Source organism: Pyrus communis, chromosome 11 (assembly GCF_963583255.1).
Source record: "Pyrus communis chromosome 11, drPyrComm1.1, whole genome shotgun sequence".
Classification (NCBI taxonomy): Eukaryota; Viridiplantae; Streptophyta; class Magnoliopsida; order Rosales; family Rosaceae; genus Pyrus; species Pyrus communis.
In genome coordinates, this window is record NC_084813.1 from 4,875,822 (window position 1) to 4,899,569 (window position 23,748).

The 23,748-nt window shown below is 39.6% G+C and overlaps 4 protein-coding genes across 5 annotated transcripts; 3 read left to right on the top strand and 1 right to left on the bottom strand.

Moving 5' to 3' along the window:
- The first annotated feature begins 206 nt into the window (after positions 1-206).
- On the top strand, positions 207-3,883 carry LOC137708398 (ACT domain-containing protein ACR11-like). Of its 2 annotated transcripts, XM_068447459.1 has the most exons (10): positions 207-574; positions 1,204-1,249; positions 1,344-1,481; positions 1,634-1,728; positions 2,080-2,164; positions 2,273-2,332; positions 2,770-2,825; positions 2,991-3,096; positions 3,263-3,331; positions 3,561-3,877. In XM_068447459.1, the coding sequence occupies exons 1-10, from the start codon at positions 420-422 to the stop codon at positions 3,621-3,623; spliced, it is 873 nt and encodes a 290-aa protein (XP_068303560.1). In that variant the 5' UTR covers positions 207-419; the 3' UTR covers positions 3,624-3,877. The 2 variants fall into 2 exon arrangements, with proteins under 2 accessions (XP_068303560.1, XP_068303562.1); XM_068447461.1 differs by lacking the exon at positions 3,263-3,331 and having other exon boundaries at positions 3,561-3,883.
- Positions 3,884-5,972: 2,089 nt separating this feature from the next.
- Positions 5,973-11,071, bottom strand: LOC137708337 (4-coumarate--CoA ligase 1-like). Its single transcript, XM_068447394.1, has 5 exons — positions 9,971-11,071; positions 7,940-8,138; positions 7,542-7,755; positions 7,116-7,218; positions 5,973-6,241 (listed from the first exon to the last, which is right to left on the bottom strand). Exons 1-5 carry the CDS (start codon positions 10,976-10,978, stop codon positions 6,122-6,124), a joined length of 1,644 nt encoding a protein of 547 aa, XP_068303495.1. The 5' UTR covers positions 10,979-11,071; the 3' UTR covers positions 5,973-6,121.
- A 4,704-nt stretch (positions 11,072-15,775) lies between these two features.
- LOC137708914 (uncharacterized) lies at positions 15,776-16,483 on the top strand. Its single transcript, XM_068448076.1, has one exon. It carries the CDS (start codon positions 15,776-15,778, stop codon positions 16,481-16,483), a length of 708 nt encoding a protein of 235 aa, XP_068304177.1.
- Positions 16,484-18,532: 2,049 nt separating this feature from the next.
- Positions 18,533-19,360, top strand: LOC137708915 (uncharacterized). The gene is made up of 2 exons (XM_068448077.1): positions 18,533-18,802; positions 18,893-19,360. The coding sequence occupies exons 1-2, from the start codon at positions 18,533-18,535 to the stop codon at positions 19,358-19,360; spliced, it is 738 nt and encodes a 245-aa protein (XP_068304178.1).
- Positions 19,361-23,748: the final 4,388 nt, after the last annotated feature.

Below are 23,748 nucleotides of genomic sequence, written 5' to 3' on the forward strand. Positions count from 1 at the left end.
ATTTGTCCCTATATAAATAATAGGTTATATGTGTTAAAAGGTTAATAACTTAAAAATTAAAATTTTCCATCATTTACATAAGAAAACGTGATGTATTATCCGTGTTTCTGCCATAACTAAAAATTTCTTCGGCACAACATAAATGAAACACGGAAGAAAGTTCCCAAGTCACATAAAGTTACCTCCCTCTCCCTCTCCCTCTCCCTCTCCCTATATCGAATGGCGCATATTTCGATGTATCTAGTTGGTCCCCAATTGTTTCCTCCACTATATCCTTCTTGTCCGAACCCAATTCTCACATTCCCATTTCTTCTGCAAATTTACCATCTTTTTCTGATTTGTGTTCATTCTCCTAGTCTCTTCTTCTCTTTCCGTTTGCTCAACCCTTCTCTCTGGTCTGTAAACTTTTGAAGTTAAAAATGGCAGTGGCTATGGCTTCTTGCAGCGTTGGGGTTAACTTGAACAGTAACTCCAGTTTGAAAAGATCCCTTGCAATTCCAGCACCAACTGAGGCTATGGCAGTAGCCTCCTTTGGGTTTGCTCCTAAAAGCTTCTGCACTGTGCACAAGGGAAGGTAATGCTTCTTTTTTGCTCACTGTTTTGTTGAAATTTTGTTGGTTTTTTATTTGCTTTAATGGGTTTGTTTACTTTCTTAGATTGTTTCCAGAAATTGATTTTTTTTTTTTTGTGTGTACAAAAAGTGATGAAATGGGTCCACTATTACTTTATTTTCCTATTAAAATCTTTGGTTTTCTATTGTTGTTTGGTTCTTTACCTCATTTGAATTTTCTAGTAATATGAGGTCTGAATTATATATGCTCATTGTATGAATGAAGTCTGTTTTGCACATCAGGTTATTGCCATTAGCATGACCTCTGCATCTTAGTTTATTGTGGCTGATTTGTTCACTTAACAAGTTTTGATAAGTGATTTTTTCAATATATAACCGAATTATCATGTCTTTTGCACTTGAGGTTGGAATTATCCGATATCGTCCGACCTCTGTTTATCTACCAGCTGTTGAACCTTTGAGTCCAAGTCCTCGATTGTGGCTTGAACTCAACGTTCCCTAGCGAGCTTACAGATTTTTAGTCGTAGTGTGTTTAACACATTTACTATTATTGAGGTATGCAAGCATTAAAGTTGGGGTCTTGCATAGTTGCTATTCTTTATCTTAGAAAGTGTATGTGCAATCTATGACAGATTAACATCTTCGTCAACCTCAATTACTCCACGAGCAGCTGTGGAGGTATTCTAAAAAATTGTTTTGTAATTGGTAATTACTGAATATCAACTTGCTGAATACTTCATTTTTGTACTGGGTTTTTTATGTTGGAAAATAGGATGGTAAAACTGATGGAAGTCCAAGCGAAACTGACACCGTTCCGATTCCTAAAGTTATTATTGACCAAGATTCTGATCCAGATGCAACGGTGGTGGAGATAACCTTTGGAGACCGGCTTGGAGCTCTTCTTGATACTGTATGGAGCATTACTTACGACTTTCAACAATATTTTTATCTTTTGTTTTCTCCTGTATAGATTTTCATATATTTGTTTGAATGATCTATCGTCATCTTTATGTCTGAACGTAGATGATAGCATAGATTAATTATCATTAACTGAATCACCAGATGAGTGCGCTTAGAAACCTCGGCCTGAATGTTGTCAAGGCCAATGTCTATTTGGATTCTTGTGGGAAGCATAACAAGTTTGCCATCACTAGAGTGTGAGTATACTTCACAAGCCTCATGCCCTTGCATTGAGTATAGTTTTGCCTTGTTGCTATGACGTTGTTATTATTTGTCAATTTGCAATTGATTTCAATGATCTCTTTTCTGCTTCTTCTACTTCTTTGTCCGGCTTTAATTTCCCTTCCCTTGTTGTGCATGGAACTCCCATACTTGTGGTATAATTGTTTTCTCATTGGATTTATGTGCTGAAGAAAAAAAAGTTTTCCTTAAAGGGCATTAAAAATATTGCTTCCAGTTAAATCATCAACCTTCTATTTTGGTGGATTAACGGGTCAGTACTTCCAATAGCTGTTTTGTACTCATTTTCTGGTGGGGTTTGTTTGCAGTGATACTGGTAGGAAAGTAGAAGATCCAGAACTACTTGAGGCTATTCGATTGACAATTATAAATAATCTGATAGAGTATCATCCGGTAATCTTTCTTAAACATTTCCATTTGTTCTTGAGATAGTATCTGGTGGAATATCTTCAGGATTTCTGCATTTTGTAAGCTTTATTAGTGAATTAAATTTGTTGTTAGGAATCAAGTTCCCAGTTAGCGATGGGAGCAGCATTTGGAATTGTGCCTCCACAAGAACAGGTTTTCTTGCAATTTATTAAATTTTCAAACTTTCTGTGGGGAGACTGTTTGTGCAAAGGTTGGTTAGTTCAAGTTTCCCATTTTCACGTTCTAGCACACACATAATTCATGTGTCATGTTTTGAGGAAATTCTCATTTGAAGTTCACTTCGTAAGCATTTTTTTCTTCCAATTGTAGTCATTCTAGAGTCATTTCTCTCCTTAATGAAGATTATGAATTTTTGGGAATAATTTTTTTTGCCTATCACCGTTTGATTTTGTTCACCCATAAGGTAATTAACATATTGACTTGACACTCGGCTAATGTGGTAGCATCTTAACTTCCAAAGAGTCTTGTTTACTTTTACGCCAAGCTGTTTGATCCATACCTAGTCATCATTTTTTCATGATCGTATCCCTAGCAATTTTCTTGATTCAAACCTATATTTAATTTTTCAGGTTGATGTGGACATAGCAACCCACATAAGCGTCAACGATGATGGCCCCACCCGAAGGTAATGTGTGTCATTCTTTTTCGATAGGATGGGCTTCTAAAACCCCATAGTCAATTCCTATGCCAAAAATTGTTGCGCCAGCAGGCACACAATAGTCTTCAATTGTTATGCATGAGTGACATCGCGTTTGAATGAATGTGTTCAGCTAATATTGGGTTTCTGCAGTTTGCTTTACGTGGAGTCAGCAGATCGCCCTGGATTACTGGTGGATCTTGTAAAGATTATAATTGACATTAATGTTGCTGTTGAATCAGGAGAATTCGACACAGAGGTGTGCTCTTTTCTCACCTAAAGTTGCAGCTTCAATTTATCCTTTTCTCATTTTTTTTTTTTTTTTTTTGGGTCTCTAGTATCCATGTGTATGGAGCTCATCTCTATTATTATTTTCTTTTAGTTTTTGGTAACCAAGTCCATGCTAATTCTTGTCTCGGAATTAGGGGTTGTTGGCAAAGGCAAAATTTCATGTTAACTACAGGGGTAAACCCCTTATCAAGCCTCTTCAGCAGGTAAAGTTAGAATTACGGCAATGTTAGAGCATTGGATTTAATATATGATAGCGGTAGATGTGGTGAAAGCTAACTGTTTTCTTGTTTTCTAAGAGAGAGTTTCATCATTCACCAACTTCAACTTTACAATCTGATTAATTCCGAAATAGACTTCTGTTTTCGTGTGTTCTGTTACAAATTAAAAGATGACGTCTGAGATTACTGACAGTAGAACTTGCAATTTTTTTAGGTTCTTGCTAACAGTTTACGATATTACTTGAGGCGACCAGCAACTGAGGAGGCGAGTTTTTGAGCCAAATGTAGATAATATTCAGGAAGTATACTTGGAATTTCCAAAACTAAGCTGAGGGAAATTCTGGAACATTGTCGCAGTATTTTGTTCAGTTGAAGGATAAATGGATCAGAAATTGATACAAGAGTCGGATAATGTTATGCAAAAAAAGCTTTAAATTCAATACCAATGTAAAATGTTTGTCCAAATTGTTGTAATGATATCATAGTTACCCTTCTTTTGTTTTTTGGTAACCCATTCCTTCATCTCATGGTTCATTTTCAAAAGCTGCTTCATGGACACGTATTTGTTGTTCTGACATTTAGCAAGGAATGGAATGTCCGGTACATTTATTTTTCACGAGTGAACGGTTGATGCTTGATAAAATGAGATTTAGTTAAACCTTAACCGTTCCTTTTAGTCCTTTCATGCGCAGGAGAGCAAGGCTCTAGCTAGAATATTATAAGAAATTTGACACGGGTCAGTGGGTCTCAAGTCAACAACATTTTATCTTTCTTTTCTGTTGCTCTCAACTAGCCTCCAGTTATGTGGTGGGTAGCAATGCAACGGTCTCAAAATTGACCCGTATGAACGCGAGGATGACATATATTGTGATGAAGTCGATTATTAATTGTGGTTGCCATTGTGATTTCGTGGCTTCTGTTGAGTGAATCATCTCGTTGTAGACGAAGCATAAACAAACGATATTATCTACATTACAGGAGAGATGGTGGGTTTAGTCTCATAATACGCTAGTAATAATGTGGTTTAAATTCGTTTTTGGTGAGAATCGAATCTAAGATCTCTCACTTATAAGTGAAGAAGAATATAATTAAATTGTAGTACTAAGTAACAGATAAACTTACTATTAGGTACATACTTCTTGCACATCAAAGTACATTCTTCTTGCGTTTTCTAGAACAACGCATATTAACACACGTAAAGGTGGGCTAGGTGGCAATTTGCACTTAATGATTGGTTTCGAGTCCGCCTGCGAAACCGTTAGATATCCGTCAACAAAACTGTTTTTGTAACTTCGTCAAAATGAAAACCTCCATCCCTCCATCCCTCACCGCCATCTGATCCCTCACCTCCCTCCACGACCCTCTCAACTCCTTGATTTTGAACACGAAACTCGTCGTCGATCTTGTCGATATCTTTGAGATCTTATATTAGTTAATTCAGAACTTGAAGTCATAAAAGAAATGCAATCATAGGTATCTGTACGAGAAAAAAACACACCTACACCATTAATAGATTTTCCCAAGGTTTTTAGCTATAATTCTAAACTTATCATCCAATGACACACGTACGGAATCTGATAGAGACCCTCATGTACTTCTTGCATCGCTTCTCCCTCCCTTTATTCTTATTTTTCTTCATGTTATCCTGTCATGTTATTCTTTCATTTGAAGCATATATTGCAATAAGTGGCACCAATATGTTCACACTCTTTTGATATTTCAATGATCAATATTGAGAATGAATCCAACGTTGAGAAAAGAATGACTTTGTAAGTGCTTCAAAAGAATTGAGTTATTCCTTATATTACCAATTGGTTTTATATTGTAACATTAACTTTCTTCATGGTATTATAGAAGGTTGGCCACACCTACTTCACGCCACTCAATTTTTGTTGTCCACGTGTAAGGCCAGAAAATTCAGCACACGTGAAATGGCGTATTGAAAATGAATCACACATTGAAAAAGACTTCCATGTGCTTATAAAGAGTTAAGATACTCTTCATATTAATAATTTGTTTTATGGTATAACCTCAACTTTCTTCATCAAATAAACAAGAAAATGAATCTAAGAAAAGAAAATTGGGGGTGCTTTTTTCAGTTTTTAATTAGTTTTAGTGAAATTCTATTTATGTAGTAGGGTTGCCTATCGTTTAGCAAAGGTTGCACTGTCCATCATTAATGCATTAATGCAATAATGTGGTACATAGGTGTATGGTTCATCAAATAGTCTCCCATTGTATTTTTAGATTTATTGTTAAAAGATATATCCGAACTATGCCACTTAATACTACAGACAAATGGTTTTCTCATTCACTTGTAATGAGAAATCTTAAGTTCGATTCCTGTTAACGACGAATTTGTAAGGCTACTCCATTGTAAGATTTCGCCCGCTTCATCATTCCTTACTCTAGAGAATATCATATGTATTAAAAAAATACCCAAACTACATAATTGTTGGTGGGTGGAACCGTCGTTATCTTATCTTCAACTAGTTTGAAAGTCCCAACAAGATCTTAATGACGCCACAATAATTTTGCATCCTATCTTCATGTAAGATTACGTTTTTATAATGAATATCATACATGAATATCATACTTTCTCAACAAAAAAAATAAAATTAAAATCTGGCAATCAAACTTTAAAATTAATATAAAGTTCATAGAATTGTATTCTTATTCACAATACTTATGGATAACATTCCATATTAATGACTGCTACCAAGCCTTTTATGGTGGGAACATGCATGCCCTTCTTTCAAAATGGCAGGGCATCACTCAGTTTGGAAACCCAGCGGCAAGCTTTGCTCTCAAGTCCTTCCGCAAGATTTTGCCCGACGGTGACTTCGGAATGGCTTCGATGAAAAATACTCGATTTATTCTTTTATAAAATACAACCTGCATACAACACACAAAAAGGTCAGTGGCACTGGCAGATCAATTAGACAACCTGCCATAACAAAATTCAATTAACACACAATTCTCTACAGTGCTCTGAAATATCAGATATTTTAGAATTTTCAACCATTCAAAAATACGAAATCATGAACAGATGGTGCCCATGTTACAAAAACACGTCAACCTTTTACTGAACCCTACCAAAGTTAATTTTGGAGCAATAGTTTTCTTGTATGGGGTCGGTTTTGATTGCGGACAAATAATATAATCCTTTTTTAGGTGGTCATTTTTGGATTTGATGTGACATGAAACCCTAAGCATCTCACAATTTAGATCTGGATGATGCCATTCAACCAGTTAGGCAGACTGTTATGTTTGACATTTTCGTTGCTATTAGCCCTATTGGCAATGTGATATGTATGTTTGTTTTATATAGTTTTGGAGTTTTTCATAATTCACAAGGACCTTAGATGCCCTAACGACTCTGCATATATTCATAGAATCAAACCATCTATGATCACACACATTTCCCACTTTAATGAGTTATTCTCAGATAAGTAGCAGTGGGAATTTTCTTGTCTAGTGGTGGATAAGTGACATGTATTATTTGGTAAAACATAATATGTATTACGAATCTAGTAAATTATAAATAAAAACTTGTAAACATTGATGTGTTTTTTTTTTTTTTTTTTTCTTTTTTTGATCAAACATTGATGTGTTTTTTACCAACCTCATGTGGACCTGGAATATGCTTGTAGGTAGGGTGGGGGAAATAGGACTGCTAACCAGAAAATGTGTGTGTGTGTCCAGTAAATATTTAAAAATAATAGTTTGCAAGATTTAAAGGAATATTAAAAGTAGTAAAAAACTTTACCTGTTTAGAGATAAATTGCTTGACTTCGTCCTCAGTCAGCTGAGAATTATTTGACCTTACTACAAATGCAACCGGAACCTCTCCAGCTGCCTCATCCTTCATTCTGAAGTCACATAAATTGCACATGAAGGTTTAGTATATAACCAAATGGTATCATGCCAAAATAATTATAAAATTATTGTATGGGTCGGTCATATATATTTTGAATATTGAAGGTATCCCAACACATTGATGGTAGTCTAATCTCTATTCCCATGCAGCCCTGATACCACATGAGTCGGCATCATACTTTTGGCTCTAAGCTAAACGGAACGCAAAAGCAGAGCCGGTGGCCCTAAAAATGAATCTGTAGGAGTTTGAACGAAACCCGATCATATATATTTTATTCTCACAATATAAACACGATTGTTTGGGTTAATGACTTACGGGACAACAGCAGCATCAGAAACACTAGGATGGGTGATGAGCAAGGCTTCAAGTTCAGCAGGGGCCACTTGAAACCCTTTGTATTTGATCAGTTCCTTCAACCGATCGACAATGAAGAGCTCATCATCATCATCAATGAAGCCTATATCACCGGTGTGTAGCCAACCTTCCTTGTCTATGGTTGTCCTTGTCGACTCCGGATCATTAAGATAACCTGATAATTTTCGGCATAAAAAATCATATTTAATTGCTACGTACAACTATAACAGTCTTTTTAGTAATAATAATAGTAATACTAAAAATAAAAATAATAGTAATAATAATAATATATACAGTTAGAATCCGGGTACACACATTTTGACACAAATTTTTGTGAGGTAGAACTTAATATATATTACCTTTCATGATCTGGTCACCTCTAATGCAAATCTCTCCAGGCTGGTTGCGTGGCAAAGAAGCACTAGATTCAGGATCAACGATCTTGAGCTCTGCATTTCGGACGACGGTGCCACATCCACCTGGTTTGACCTCGAAGGGTTGCTTGGCAAATGCCAATGACATGGTCAATACTGGCCCTGCCTCTGTCATTCCATATCCCTGCAAATGATGATTATACTATTTAATTAAATGCTTAATCATGATATATCTACATGAGAAGCCTGAAAATCAAACCACACAGGCTACATATAGAAATGTCTCTGTCACATTCTGAAGTCATCCTTTGAACAATACATGAACAAATTGCTTATATTATATACCATCTCTCCCATTTAATTAATTAGTCAAATAATCTTTACTCGGAAGCTTCAAATAATAAGGAGAAGTATTAAAATACGGAACATAAGCAAGCTAGTTGTTTTTATGTAAATTCATTGGAATAGATTACATATATAATAATAAGTTTCTATGCAAGTAATTAATTATCTTGGTGGTTAGAACATTTCTCTATAATTAACTGCTGCCCGAATTCAAATTGTCTTGTTTCCTTGGTGTGTGTAAATGTAGAATATTGCTCTAGAAAAAATAATACTAAATTTTAGTAATTTTTTTGAAAACTGTGATAAAAATTTCTGTTAATTATTAATGTTCTATATCTCAACAAAAGAAGGAAAAAAAATATGTTTTTGGTAATTAAAAAAAAAAAAGAAAAGAAATATGCCTAAAAACTTGTCACGTGTGAATGATACATACATCTTTCGTTTTCATCTTGTAACAGTACAATATTGTTGGGAATAATTAAAGTGTTAGGTAAACTCATTAATCAATTAAATCTTCCTCACGTCATGTTTTTTGTTGTAATTCCTATATTAACGGGTGACCATCAAAATCGTATCGTGTTTTATAAATTACGTTAAATTATTTGTTTCTCCATTTTTGGTTGCCTGTCAACTAAACATTTAAATAATCAATATTTTTAGATTGTGGGCAAGATACCTTATCTTTCCTATGATTATATTTTCAGTCTCTGATTGGGAAATATTGAACGGTTTGGAGCTAACATATATTTGATATAACTATATATTTACATTAAAAGTTAGAGGAATAAAGTAGTTTTGAATTCATTCAAGAGATTCGAACCTAAACTCTGTTATTTATAAACAAAGATGAATATCACTATACTTATTTTGTAGTTTTAAGTGGCTTGTAGGTAACAAGATTTAGAAGTAAAACATGAGGATGAAATGGAGTCCCTTATGCCCAACCAAATACATTATGGTTGGTAACTTGGCAAGACATTAATCTATGCTAACCACTCACAAATGTGCAACGCATCAATCAATTATCAAATTCTTATATTTGCAAACATATTTAATATGTTGCAAAAATTAGTTACCTTAAAGAAGAGTAATGCTATTCATATCATATTTTTATACCACATTTCTATACCCCTGACATATGATGTGGACAGCCACATCATTTGAAAAATTTACAAAACCCACAATCATTATTTAATTAACTAATTTTTCTTAATTATTAGTTTATTAAAGAATGAACTAAATTTAAAAATCTAATTAATTCAAATGATGTGGCTATCTACATCAAATGCCACCTAAGGTGGTATGAAAATATGGTACAAAAACATGGTATGAGTAAATAAAGTGAACCAGGAGAAAATTAAGATACATTAATCCTAGATCATGATTTGGATTATCTACTTGTATTTTTTATTTTTTTATTTTTACTTCGATTGTTTTACCAAAAATGTTACGAAAACGCATTTATGTTACAAAATGCATTTATGTGTACCATAAATGTTAAGAAAACGTATTTACATGTATCAGATATCACATTTAGTACTAAAGACTTTTAAAATCACACTTTTTATTAGAATTGTAAAATGTAGTTGTTTGAAGCATAAATATACACGATACGACATTGAGAAAAAAAAAAACATATACGAATATAGAATGTATTAACTGTGTACGTACCTGACCAAGTGTGACATTGGGAAACTTGGCTCTCACAGTATCCTCAAGCTCCTTCCCAAGGGGTGCCCCACCACATTTAAGCACTCGAATTGACGACAAATCGTACTTATCAAGATCGGGAAACTTGGCAATGGCCAACACGATCGGCGGCACGATCGGTGCAATACTAACCTTGTACTTTTCGATCAACCCCAACAGAGAAACAATCTCAAATTTGTTCATCATCAAAATGGCAGCTCCGGCTCGAAGTCCACAAAGCAATACCGAGTTCAAAGAATAAATATGAAAAAGTGGCAGCACGCATAAGACGACGTCGTCGGTGCTATAATACAAGTTGGGATTTTCCCCGTCCACCTGCTGAGCAACGCTTGTCACAAGACCCTTGTGCGTTAGCATCACCCCCTTAGGCAAGCCTGTCGTCCCGGACGAGTAGGGTAGAGCGACGACGTCGTCTGGTCTGATGTCAACCTCCGGCATGTCGTTTTCATCGGCTTGAAGAAGCTCGGAGAAATGCAAACAGCTCGGATCAGGCGGAGAGTCGACGCACATTAGCTTAATGTCGTGAACATCGTCACTTGATGAGGATAAGTCCTTGACCTTGTCGTAGTAGCACGCTAAGGTGATGATGAGTTTAGCTTTTGAGGCCTTGGCCTGCTTTAAGATCTCGGCGGGTGTGAAGAAAGGGTTCGCCGCGGTTGTCATAGCGCCGCGAAAGGAGGCTCCGAGGACGGCGAAGGCGAACGCTGGGGAGTTGGGGAGCAAGAGCATGATGACGTCGCCTTGTTGGATTCCAAGCTTGTTGAGCCCTGACGCGACTCTGCGCGCGTTAAGTTCCACATCGGCGAAGGTGTATATGTCTCCGGTGGCGCCGTCGATGATACAGGGCTTAGAGCTCGAGTGGTTTTTGTTGTGGAGGCAGTAGGAGTGGAGAGGGAGGTGTTTTGGGATGGGGATGTCGGGGAGTTTGGACCGGTAAACGATGTCGTTTGGGATAGTTTCTACAGCCATCTCTTGGAAAAATGGGATTATCCAATGAGAAAAAAGACACGAAAATTGTTGGTTTATTTTGAGCTGAATTGGTGCTTGAGGGAAGAGGGGAGGTCAGTAGGGGTTCTTCATATACAACTGGCTGTGTGGTTGGTGGGGGGGAGGGAAATGGGATTATGGAATTGTTTGGGGGGGGAAACCGTGATAGTGAAAGATTGGAAATTTGATAATACACATTCGGGGTTGGTGGTGATAGGTGACTGGAGGCGGAAGGGATGAGTGCATGGAGTTTGGTTGGTGAAAGTGGGTTTGGATGGTGGCGGTAGGTCAGGACAATTTCCAAAGGCAAAGGCTTTATTACACCAACCACTGGCTGACAATGGAATTGGTGTCCGCGAAGACCATACTGCCCTTTACCTACTACTACAACCACATGATTTAGGAGATGCGAGTCTCAGAGCTTCTTGGTCGGAAAGTGAATTTCACAACTCAAGATTTAAGAAAATACCAGGCTTGGAATTCTATTAAAATTCTACTGTATCACTTGCTGTGGTTGAATACTTAATGAATTTACTTTGTGCGGTTAGATTTATACCATTTATATCAAAATTTTCCAAACCACATTTTTTATTGTGAAAATAGAAATATTAATTGCGAAGATTAATTTTCATTACAAATTGTTTCTAAAATTGATACATTTATTAGTGATCAGTTTGATTTATGAACTTAAAAATTGATTAATACCGTCTTTCAAGTTAAGTACAAACAACTGAAGGATCTTTTTTTTTTTCCTGGTTGCTGTGCCGAAGAAAATCACAAACCAACGAATTTACCACTTCTCTTGTTTTCCACGTTTATTACCTTTTACCCGTTCATGTGGAGAGATCTTATCCTTTTTGGCCTAGCTACCTCTTTTTTTTTAGTGGTTTATTTTACAGTGGAACAACTGCCAACGGAGAAACTCTCTATGGTTACGATGGTTCTACATGTTGGAAAAAATTGGGTCTAATTACTATAATAAATCACATAAAAAAATCAAGAAATAATTCATGATATTATATATTACAATCAATCTTGCACATGAGTAACCAATGTTAAAATGAACATGATATAATGGATTAGAAAAACCTAGAAATACGATTAAGGCAAGTGTTAGATACTCTGTCCTTAAGATAAGTTTATGCCCTACTACGGTGTTCATGATTGATTGGCGCATGTCTCTCAGTATACAACGACCACGTCCTTGTAATAGAAGCACTTCAAATCACAAGGATGAATCATGATTGTGTTGAAAACCCTCTTGTATGAACTCAATGAAACTCTCTAATATTTAGTATATTCTATGTATGATTATGTAAAATAATGAAAAGCTCTTTTGTGATTATAGGGGCTTTCCTATTTATAAAATGTGAGATATTTCTTTGGAAAACATGTGATTATTCATGAAAAGTCAAAAGTTATAACTCTTTATTTGAGTAGACATATATTTCTACCAAAAAACTCCACTTCTAATTTCCATTCAATTAAAAAATTTAATATAATAATAATATTATTAAATTTTCCAACACTACAGACTCTCTGGGGTGCAACCAACTTCCAGTGCGAGAACAAGGTTGAGGCTCCATAAGTCATTTAATCGCGTACTTTGAAGAGACTGCAAGATTTTCAACGTGGTATTATTTTTCCTAGTTTATCTCCTAAACCTACTATTTTATTACTCCTGTAAAGTTGGAAAGGTCTCCATGTTGCATCTCCTCTTCATGCACAAGCTTCGGCGCTCAGAAAATGTATGCTTTTGGCAACAAGGGATTTTAGAATTTAGAGCGATTCTCTTCATATCATATTTGTTGGAAGTGTGCCCTAAAATTTAATTATAAGATGATACTTACCGATATTTCATATACTAAACAAATTTAGTTTAATACAAGGCACAATTTATTGTTCAAGGCCGTCTTATAAAATGTTATACGCCTAAACAATCATTCCAAAAAAAAAAAAATGTATTAAAAACAGAATGTAATCTAAAAAAGTTAAATTTAAAAGACCTTTCCCTCTTATAAACGTTTTTTTAAATGTTCTTGATCAAATGATTGTCAATTGGGCATTGACGGTAAGACTAGAACATACTATGTGTTCTCTTTTCAGAGAGGGGCTGGTTTCGGGTCATTGATGTGAAAGACACCAAGGCAAGTATGTAGGTGCTCAGTAGAGAGTGAGTTCATTGAAAATGATCAAACAAAAGTTCTCATACTCATGTCACATGATAACGCGTTAGTTGGGATAATGCAACGTAGTCCATTGATTTGAGACATCATGGTTATCTTGTGGATACGTCTTTGATCATTTGATGATTCGTCATAACTGTGGAGCTAAAAATAGTCACAAGGCGACACGTGGATTTTTGGATGAAGAAGACAAAAATACCCTTGGGGTATATCAGGATTCCTACACGCGAGTAGCAGACAATCATTCTCAACCAAGTCAGAAATGCCCAAAAAAGATAACAATTCAAAAATTCATCTCATCAAATTCTTCTACAAGGTAATTCCTAAAATTTCTTTCACCCCATATATCTTTTACCTAATTTCCCTTTTTTAGCTAAATCAATTAGCTAATTATTACATAACCTAATTATCTATTTATTCTAAATATTCTGTAACCACCAAAACATTCCCCTTATGTTTAATTAGCCAATTAATACCTATTAAAATTGGCTAATTAAACCAAAAATTAAAAACCCTCCTAATGGTCGGTCACTCTTTCTCCAAAGAGGACCGGCCTATCCCTATAAATAGGCTCCCATTTCCACCAAAAGATGATTCCAACACACTTAAAAAAAAAATCTCAAATACTCTCTAAACACTTTTCTCTCTAAATTCTAACTTTGGCATCAGATGTTCTTCCGCCAAAGCCCCCCCCCCATTCATCGTGGGCGCATGAGGCTCTTGGCCTTGACCGTAAGGTGTTAGTTGTTTTGTAGGTGCAATTTTGTCCAAGATCAAGGAGGTAGAAATCTGCATCCACAAATTGGTGCTTTCATTGAGAGTTGAGATCCATACTCGTAGAATACTCTCGCATAAAAAGGTTTTTCCCTATTTTCTAGTCCATTTGAATATTTTTCATACGTTCTTATTATTAGAATTTTTTATTTGCAAGGGTTCTTTGATAAAACGTATAAGAAAAATATAATGGCTAGAAATCTAGAAAATTCCACAAGAGAAAATTCCAATACTCAAGAAATAGGACCGCGGAGATCCACGAGGCAAAATGCAGTCGTAAGCGAAGTGGCACCACCACTACGAGGTTCCACCATGGCCCAAGCCATGCCATCCAAGCTTACACGGGCTTGAGCCTATGCCTCGTATTCGCAATCACGTACTGAGCAACCTGCTCCTGTGATCCAGCCTGCTCCCGTAGCCCAGTCTGCTCCTGTGATCCAGCTTACTCTTGTAGCCCAACCTGCTTTCATGGCTCCCCAAGTAGCCCAAGTCGGCTCGAGACTATCTCAACCTTGCAAACCAATCATTGAGTTGGAGGCATTTTCACCACATTTCTCCACGGATTTGACATTTCCCAACTCAAATCTCGTGCCTGGGGCCCACCATTTTTCCACTACTCAAGGAGGCACATTCCATCTAAGCTCTTCTGATCCGAATGGTGAACAAAACTTGTCCTGATAAGTCATAAAATTGACGAGCGCCCTTGTACAATAGACGGCCTTGGTAAATCAACTTTTGCAATTCACCGAGATCTAACGTGCCCCCAGATGAGGTGTCCCGAAGAAGGATAAAGGTAGACGAGGAACCTCTCAAGTAGCCACTTAACCAACCACAGGTCGAGCATTCGGGTAGTGTACACTTCCGATTGGGTCCCCAAAACAGTGTACACTCTCGTCTTAGCAGGCGGAGAAGCACGTGCTCTCGACTAGGCCCACAGACAAGTATACATTCACGGTTAGGCCACGCTCCGATAATCGACATGAGCAGCCTTCTAGACAAAGCGTTCATTCGCGGTTAGGTCCGCGAGAAGCATTTTCCACATCACATTGGAGAATGCAGCATGACAACCGGAGAGAAACGGTCACTCAATGCGGTTTAAGTTCAACCAGCAGCTTGCGAAGAAACCCTTCGCCTGCTAGGAATCTATCTCATATACCACAGCCACGACATAGACAAGTCGAGCGTGTAGAAAGGCAGCCTGGACCAGCATATCAAGACTTGGGGCAGCCGAGAGCTCCGCTACCCCCAACAAAGGCAGATCTAAGAAGAGGTAGAAAGACTTTTCAATGAATGGTTGCGTGATTTCCAACACAATGAAATGGTTGATGAAGCGCTAAGGCGATATATGACCAACATAAGCAAGTCACATTTCGTGGACGAGATTGAGCAGGCAAAGCCTCCACGCAAGTTTAGCATGTCGCACGTCACATCTTTCAAAGGAGATGGAGATCCAGAGAGGCACTTGAAGCACTACTGAAGCACAATGGTCCTTTATCGGAACAATAATGCCCTTATGTGCAAAATATTCGCCACCACTTTACAAGGCGAGGCATAAGATTGGTTTCACACCTTGCCACCACGATCCATCTAGAATTTTGATGATCTTTCTTTGGTTTTCTCCAAAGAATACTCATCTTACCGCTCGATCAAGAAAAAGTCCGATCACTTGTTCAACATAAAGAAAAACCCAAAGGAGTCACTCCGCGACTACGTGAAAAGGTTCAAAGCGGAGAAGGCGTAGATCGTCGAATATGATGACTCGATAGCAAGTGTAGCCTGCCAAAAAGGACTCACAGTAGACTATCCACTGTTCGGATAAATGATCATGAAAGAAGACCAAACTTTAGCAGATTCATTCGCCCTAGCAGAGAAACATGCACTTTGGGACGAGGCTTGGCGAGCAGAAAATGCGCCTGAGCAGCCTCAAAAAGAGTCGACAGTTGCTCAGAGGAAAGAGGACATGAAGCCACCTACCAAGGGCAGGCAGAAGGCCAAGCGCAGGGTCTATCCCACAATTAAAGAAGGCCCGATAACCAAAAACTATTCTAAGTTCTCAATTCCGATCCATCAAATCCTTTGTGATATCAAGAAAGAGCCGTGGTTTAAGCTGCCGAAACAATCAAAAGGAGATACTTCCAAGTTGGACCATACCAAGTATTGCGCATTCCACCGAGGTCCTTGTTACACAACCGACGACTGCTACACTTGGAAGAATTATCTAGAAAAGCTCATGAAAGAAGGCAAAGTCGATAGATACTTGGACAAGCCGGCTGCGCAGCTAAGAAGGAATACAGACGAGGATGAGGAACCGCCAACTAAGATGATTCGAATCAATGGCATTTTCGCTGAATCCAAACACTTGGGGGCCACCAATAACTCCAAAAAGAGGAAGATCATGCAGGCTTTACTAATCTCACAAGTCCAAGCAGTCGATACCCAACCAGGACCTATTATTGGTTTCACTAAGCAGGATGCAGAAGGCGTCGACTTCCCGCATGACGATGCACTAGTAGTATCTGTCCAATAAGCCCATGCTATAGTTGACAGGATGATGGTCGACAATGGAAGTGTAGTTAACCTACTACAACTCTCAGTCATTCAAAAGATGGGCTTAGAAAGCATAATCATAGGCTAAGCAGAGGTACTTACCTGATTCAACGGACACACCTCAACTGTCATCGGCCACGTCACACTTGACATGAAAATACTGCCAGTCATCTCAAAATAAATGTTCACAATTGTAACCGACCCATCTCCCTACAATGGGATTCTTGGAAGACCTTGGTTAATCAAACTGGATGCCGTCACTTTAGTCAAATATCAAAAAAATTCGATTCCGCATCCCAGGAGGAGGAGGATGAGAGATCAAGTCTGACCAAGCCTCATCACGACGATGCACTGTGCAAATGTTGAAAGAAACAAATAAGAAGACCTTTACCCCCGTATAGACTATCGAAGTCCAAAAAGGCGAAGAGGCTATCAAATAGCAATTGCAGCAAGTGGATCAAGAAAATGGCTCCCAAACAGACAAGATAGGATGGAAACCCAAAGAGGACGTCGAATACATCATTCTTGATCCCCAGCAGTTGGAAAAGGCGGCTAGAATTGGCTCACGTCTAAGCCCGGCTGAGAAAGAAGAACTCATGACTTTCCTTAGAGAAAATCGAGACATCTTTGCATGGTCACCATCTGACATGCCAGGCATTGACCCCAAGGTGGCTTGCCACAAGCTGCACGTCGACTCCACTGCCAATCCGGTGATCCCAAAGAGAAGACATTTTGCACTGAAGCGAGTAGCGATCATCGAGGCAGAAATTGACAAGCTATTGGAGGCCAAATTCATAGAAGAGGTAGCACACTCAGCATGGCTTGCCAATGTCGTACTAGTCATGAAGAAAGAGAAAGGCAAATGAAGGTTTGCTTAGACTACACCAACCTCAACAAAGCATACCCAAAAAACCCTTATCCTGTCCCCAGGATCGATCTATTAGTAGATTCAACTTCTAGGAACCAGCTGCTCAGTTTTTTGGATGCATACTCTGGCTACAACCAAATAGTCATGTACGAGCCCGACAAGGAGAAAACTGCATTCGTGATAGAGCGAGGCACTTACTGCTACAAGGTTATGCCCTTTGGCCTCAAGAACTCGGGAGCCACTTACCAAAGGTTAGTAAATATGATGTTCAAGAAGCAAATTGGGGTAACCATAGAGGTCTATGTCTATGATATCATGGTAAAAGGCAAGCAGCGGTCAGACCACATTCATAATTTGGCAGAAATTTTCAATATCTTTAAAAAGTACAAAATGAAGCTCAACCCTACCAAAGGCACGTTTGGAGTATCTTCAGGCCGATTCCTAGGGTACTTAGTAACTCAACGAGGAATTGAAGCACATCCTAAGCAAATCCGAGCAATCTTAGAGATGAATTCTCCAACTACCTTGAAGGAGATCCAAAGCTTGACCGGACGAGCAGCTGCCCTCAATCGTTTCCTCTCACGATCCACCGATAGATGTAAGCCTTTTTTCAAAGCTATCAAGATGGCACAACGAGACAAATGGGATGAAGAGTGTGAAAAAGCTTTCCAAGACTTGAAGAAGTATCTCACGTCACCTCCCTTACTATCTAAACCGGAAGTAGCGGAAGATTTATACATTTATTTGGCAGTCTCCGAAGTAGCAGTGAGTTCTGCCCTCATACGAGAAGAGCTGGGGGCCCAACTGCCGGTATTATACACTTCTAAAGTTATTCTCAATGCGGAAACAAGATATCCGAAGATGGAAAATTTGATTTTGGCATTAATTGTTGCAGCTCGGAAGCTCAGACCATACTTTCAAGCTCATACAATCATTGTCATGACTCAGTATCCTCTACAATCAATCTTACATGGTCCAAACGCTTCCCAATGAGTGATGAAATGGGCGTTGGAACTTGGCCAATATGGTTTAGTTTTCTGACCTCGTACAGCGATAAAGGCCCAAGCCTTAGCAGACTTCATAGCAGAATTCGCACATAGCCTAGGCGATGCAACAAAGCAACCTAGCAATACTCCAGAAGCAGCCAAACACACCTTAGCCATGCTTGCACCCCCAAGCGAAGATTTCCGGCATTTTCACGTTGACGACGCATCCAACTACAAAGGCTCGGGGGCAGGCTTAGTCCTTGTTACTCCAGACGGCTCAATACTTAAGCAGGCGATCACTCTAGGCTTCAAAGCATCCAACAACGAAGCAGAATACGAGGCCCTACTAGCAAGCCTCCGAATGGTGAAAGACTTGGCGGAGAAGAAGCTCGCTATTCATTCTAATTCCCAATTAATCACCAGCCAGGCTATCGGGGAATACACGGTAAAACATCCAAGGATGACGCAATACCTAGAGAAATTACACCAATAGCTTGAGGCATTTCAGACTTACACTCTTACCCAAGTTCCGCAGGCAGACAACACTCATGCAGATGCGTTAGCCGGTTTAGGCTCCGCTCTCGACCACCAATTTAAACGCTCAATTCCGGTAGAATATCTTGACAAGCTAAGCATAGAAATGGAGCTAACAACCGAAGTGTCACAGGTTAATGTAACTCTCAACTGGCAAAGTTTTATCGTAGACTACTTGGTCAATGATACACTACCCACCAAAAGATTGGAGTCAAGGAAGCTCCAAATCAAGGCAGCACACTACTATATGTGGAATGATATTCTCATCCGGAGATCCTATACCGGACCACATCTCCGCTGCCTAGCACCTCCCGATGACTTGAAGGTCCTAAGCTCAATCCACGAAGGCGTTTGTAGGAATCACTCCAGAGGCCGATCCTTAGCACATAGGGCTCTTAACGCAGGCTACTACTGGCCTACCATGCACCAAGATGCTAAGGAGTTAGTACAAAAGTGTGACCATTGCTAATGCTACAAATCGGTACTGGCACTGCCTGCCAGCGAGCTACACCCGCAGACGAGTCATTGGCCATTCATGTAGTGGGCGATTGACTCGGTAGGGCCTATGCCGCCTGCTACCGAGACTCAGATGGACATAGAGCGTTTTATATAGAGGAACATCATTTGCCGATTTGGCATCCCTCAGTCCATCGTCACCGACAATGGCCTGCAATTTGTGGGAAAAGATTTGGCGAAGTTCTTCCAAAAGTATGGCATCAAGCAACACATGTCTACGCGAAGTTATCCTCAAGGCAATGGGCAGGCCAAAGCATCCAACAAGACGATCCTCGGCTGCCTCAAGAAATCCTTCACCGACAAGAAAGGAAAATGGCCAAATGAACTCCCCGGATGTTTATAGGCATATCACACCACCAAAAGAATAGCAATCGGCGAGACTCCTTTCTCTTTGGTATTTGGTTCAGAAGCAATCATTTATCCCAACATCATCGTGCTAAGCAGCAACACTCTATTGCCAAGCATTGAGCAGAACAGTAAATAGATGGCCACAAACTTAGATCTGGCAGATGAGAGACGCAAGTAAACCATCACCCGCATTGCAGCCTACCAACAACAGCTCATTTCCAGCTATAATAAAAGGGCCAAGATCCGGCAGTTCTAACCTGGAGATCTAGTCCTAAGAAAGGCCTTCATCACTGTCCACAGAAAAGGCTAAAAAAAGATGGATCCTAACTGGGAAAGTTCGTAAAAGATCAGCAAAGTAGGCAGCAAGGGTAACTACACCCTCGCCACCATGAATGACAAAGAGATTGAGAAGCAATGGAACGCCTACAATTTGATGAAATACTATACGTGATTTCCCATTATATCAAGGCCCGAAGACTCAAGCAGCTCAACGGGCACCACCTAATAAACTGAGGACTATCCAGTTGTTATGCAGTCTTTTGCAGCTAAGTTATTCGTCCGCTTCATTCATTTTTCAATAAAGAATTCAGAAGTAATTTGCAACTTGGTTCGACTACATGTCTACAACAACTTATCTCTCCTGCTTTAAAAAGAAGATCGCACCCCTTTTTGGGGATCACTGCAGGAATTGCATCCCCCGAAGGACTAACCATGCTCTCCAAAGCGGGAAGATAAGCTTAACACTCTGAATATCCAGACGTGGATGAGCCTGGTTGCCTTAGTATAACTAGATGCACGATGGCTTGCCCCGGGATTCCTAGAAGCAGCCACAATGGTCTTTTTCAAGGCTTATCATTTTGGGTCTCTTGGCCTAATCCGCGGAGAACCGGGCCCTAAGCACATTACGCAGTACACCCTACGAGCGACTGCCCTGGAAACCTAAAACTGCTACCGAGTACACTAAGGTAGCCTACGGTTTTTCGGAAGACTGCCTAGGGCTTGCCCTTTAAGCAGTGAAGCCACGTTAGACTTGTACAAACTGCGTATCCTTGGGAAAGGTTAAACAAGCTAGCGTGCATATACGAAGTTTTATCCACTACCAACATGCTACGTAGCCGATAAACTTCATCTCTACCAAGCGCAAAACAATTTACACCAAGTCCTAAAGTGTTGTGATACTTGTTACGTAACCTACGGAATTGAAGGAAGCCAAGGTTAACAGCTTAGTGGTTATGTGGACTTGTCTACTTCTGTAAGTAAGACATCCAGCTGCCAACCTTATGGCTAACAACTTTGCAAAAAGTTCGACGCCAACACCTACAGCTGTGTAGGCTACGCGAGCCTGCCTGCTTATAAAATAATAGCGCACCTGCCACTGGTCTATAAAATCTAGAGGTTAGGACATGAACTAAGGAAGTGAAGATGAAGAAGAGCGAAGGAAACAAGTTTATTAAATATTCTAGCAAAACTGATAAACAACTAGTAAAGACAAAAGGAGTTCAAGCACAAGCAACAAAGGAAAACAAAGAAAATCCTAAAGGCTACCTAAAGGACAACTCTTCAATAGCTTGGACATTTCACGACTACTCAGTCGCCACACATTCAGCAGCCTTAATGTTCTCAGCAGTAGCATTATCCGACGCTTTATCCTCTGCTGTCCCAGCCTGGACACCAACTTCTCCAACTACTTCACCGATAGAAGACTCAAAAGTAAAGGCGAGTAGGTCCTCTGGAGAAATAGAGAAGGTCTCAAAGTCTTTACCGGAAAACTTAAAGTTAGACGGTTGCCCATAGAGATGATCTACATAACCCAGCTTGTAGAAGTCGGCTTAACTCTGAGTAAGCGAAGCCTCGAACTTAGCCTTCTCACCCTTTAACTGCTCATTTTCCTCAAGCAGGCAAGCACGAACTCGCTGCTACTCCTCAACTTCTTTCTTCAAATTGTCGTTGATCTTCAAAGCATTTTGAAGTTCCAACACTTAAGGCTCAAGCCTATGAACAACCTTTTTGAAGTAGATCACTTGGTTGTAAGTAACGATCAGTTCTTCATCCTTTGCGTAAGCAGCGGAGCGGAATTCAGAGATGGAACACTTAAAATCTTGAATCTGAGGTATGTAACACTCGATTTCATTTTCTGCACTTTCATACTTTACTTGGATCGCATCAAGCTTAGTCTTCAAATCCATGATCTTTGGGCGAGTGGTCTCAAGCTGCAAAGAAGTGAGGGCATAAATATCAGATCCCTTCAAAGCAGAGAGCTCAGATTTCAATTTCTTGACTTTTTGGACCGAGGAGTAAGCTTCGGCAGCTATGGTTCTTGCCATATCTTTAGCAGCCTTGGTATCTTCTTGGTCAAGGAACATAGACTTGATTGCCAGAATCGTTGTTTTCAGCATCATGGCTAGCATAGCTGTCTTCCTATACTGGGATGTGTGCTTTTCGAAAAGACTCGGACCAACAATCTCCTTGACGCCATCAACAAACTTGGCACATATATCTATGTCTTCAAGTAGATCTGGCTTCAAAAGCATGCAAAGCTCAGCAACTTCCCCAGAAACAGTCTTGGTGGATTCTTTAAGCTTGCCAACGCGAGTAGTTTCTTTCTTCCTAGCAGACGAGTTGGTCGCAGTAGTAGAAGAAGCAGGTTTCGGCGTCACTTTAGCAGGCAGGGGCACCTTGTCACTCTTCATGGTAGCAAGCCTCTCCAAAGGTAAGCCAGACTTAGCTCCAAACGAACGCTTTGGCACAAACTTTGGCATTGGAGGCACGGAGAAACTTCTACATTGGGCAATCCTTTCAGCAATCAAGCTAGCAGCCTTCTGAGCAATATGCGTCAATGGCGCAAATCTAGCAGTTCTTTCTTTCTTGCCCTTAGAGGAATTCAAGTTAATCACAAGTTTGGGAGCAGTTGGTGTACCTTCACGAGCAGTGGAAGAAATATTTGTTTTCTTCTCAGCAGACGTCTCCTGGGCAGGTGAGGAAGGTCTTTTTTTCCCACTTTCGTTTATAGCAGGCTCCACTATGCTAATAAGACGAGTCAACGCCTTAGCTTTGATTTGCTCTATCTCTTCTCTCGGGGGCAACGCATCTTTTTCCCTATGAAGATGACTGACCAGCCAAGTCATTCGCAATACTCGGAAAGGATACCCAGAGCAACATGCACCTTTCTCATGTTTGGAGAAGCCTTAGGAGTGGAGCCGAATTTCGAATCTACAAAAACAACGAAAGACAATCAGAAAATTGAAGAGTAGTTTGGCACTAAAGGAAAAGTAGTCGAGAAGATTAAGCAGTCTGCTTACCAGATATGAAGACCGTTGGTACACGCAGCTAGGAGGAAGAATCAGACTCTCATTCTCCACTTATCTCCAAAGTTTCCTTGGCCCAATCATGATCACCCTTGCTCGAGTTATCAAAAAGCCTATGGTGAGATCGCAGCTGCCCAACTTCATCAATGTGACCTATGTCAAAGAAGTACCAAAATTCGTTGACGGTAAGATCTAAGTCAAAGAATTGGCTTAGATTGTGGAATCCCACCATCACACGGATCGCGTTCAGAGAACACTGGGCAGGGGCACATCTCATGGAGCAGAACACTTCTTGGAAGAAACGCAGCATAGGAAAAGTAAACCCTAAAACAAAATAGTAGAGGTGGAACTTGATGGCTCTCCAAGTCCCACTACATGGTTCCTGGTTGCTACCATCCCTAACTCGCTTCACACGCACCCCTGATGGAATGGCATGCCAGTATGCCTCAAGAAAGTCTCTAAACAAATCATCGGAGCTAATCTTGAAGTGAGCAACTTTGAAGTAGCCAACCTTGCTCAAGAACCCGCCTTGACAATACAACGGCGGTACACCATAATCATTCTTGTGGCTCGAGGAAGACATACTTGAAGAAATTCTACAAAAAGTACAAGGAAGATTCATTAGATGGTTGTTCAAAAAAAAAAAAAAATTGGGGGAACCAAGCCGCAGAAACCCAGCAAAATTGCC

Bases quoted from the DNA above. Each gene is read 5' to 3' on its own strand.
- LOC137708915 (XM_068448077.1), top strand. From the start codon at position 18,533: ATGCTTGCACCCCCAAGCGAAGATTTCCGGCATTTTCACGTTGACGAC. The intron at 18,803-18,892 runs GTAAAACATCCA...CAAGTTCCGCAG, and splicing joins AGGCTATCGGGGAATACACG to GCAGACAACACTCATGCAGA.
- LOC137708337 (XM_068447394.1), bottom strand. From the start codon at position 10,978: ATGGCTGTAGAAACTATCCCAAACGACATCGTTTACCGGTCCAAACTC. The intron at 7,219-7,541 runs GTAAGTCATTAA...ATGTGACTTCAG, and splicing joins TCTGATGCTGCTGTTGTCCC to AATGAAGGATGAGGCAGCTG. The intron at 6,242-7,115 runs GTAAAGTTTTTT...TGTTGTATGCAG, and splicing joins AGCAATTTATCTCTAAACAG to GTTGTATTTTATAAAAGAAT.
- LOC137708914 (XM_068448076.1), top strand. From the start codon at position 15,776: ATGATCATGAAAGAAGACCAAACTTTAGCAGATTCATTCGCCCTAGCA.
- LOC137708398 (XM_068447459.1), top strand. From the start codon at position 420: ATGGCAGTGGCTATGGCTTCTTGCAGCGTTGGGGTTAACTTGAACAGT. The intron at 1,250-1,343 runs GTATTCTAAAAA...GTTGGAAAATAG, and splicing joins CTCCACGAGCAGCTGTGGAG to GATGGTAAAACTGATGGAAG. The intron at 2,826-2,990 runs GTAATGTGTGTC...GGGTTTCTGCAG, and splicing joins GATGATGGCCCCACCCGAAG to TTTGCTTTACGTGGAGTCAG.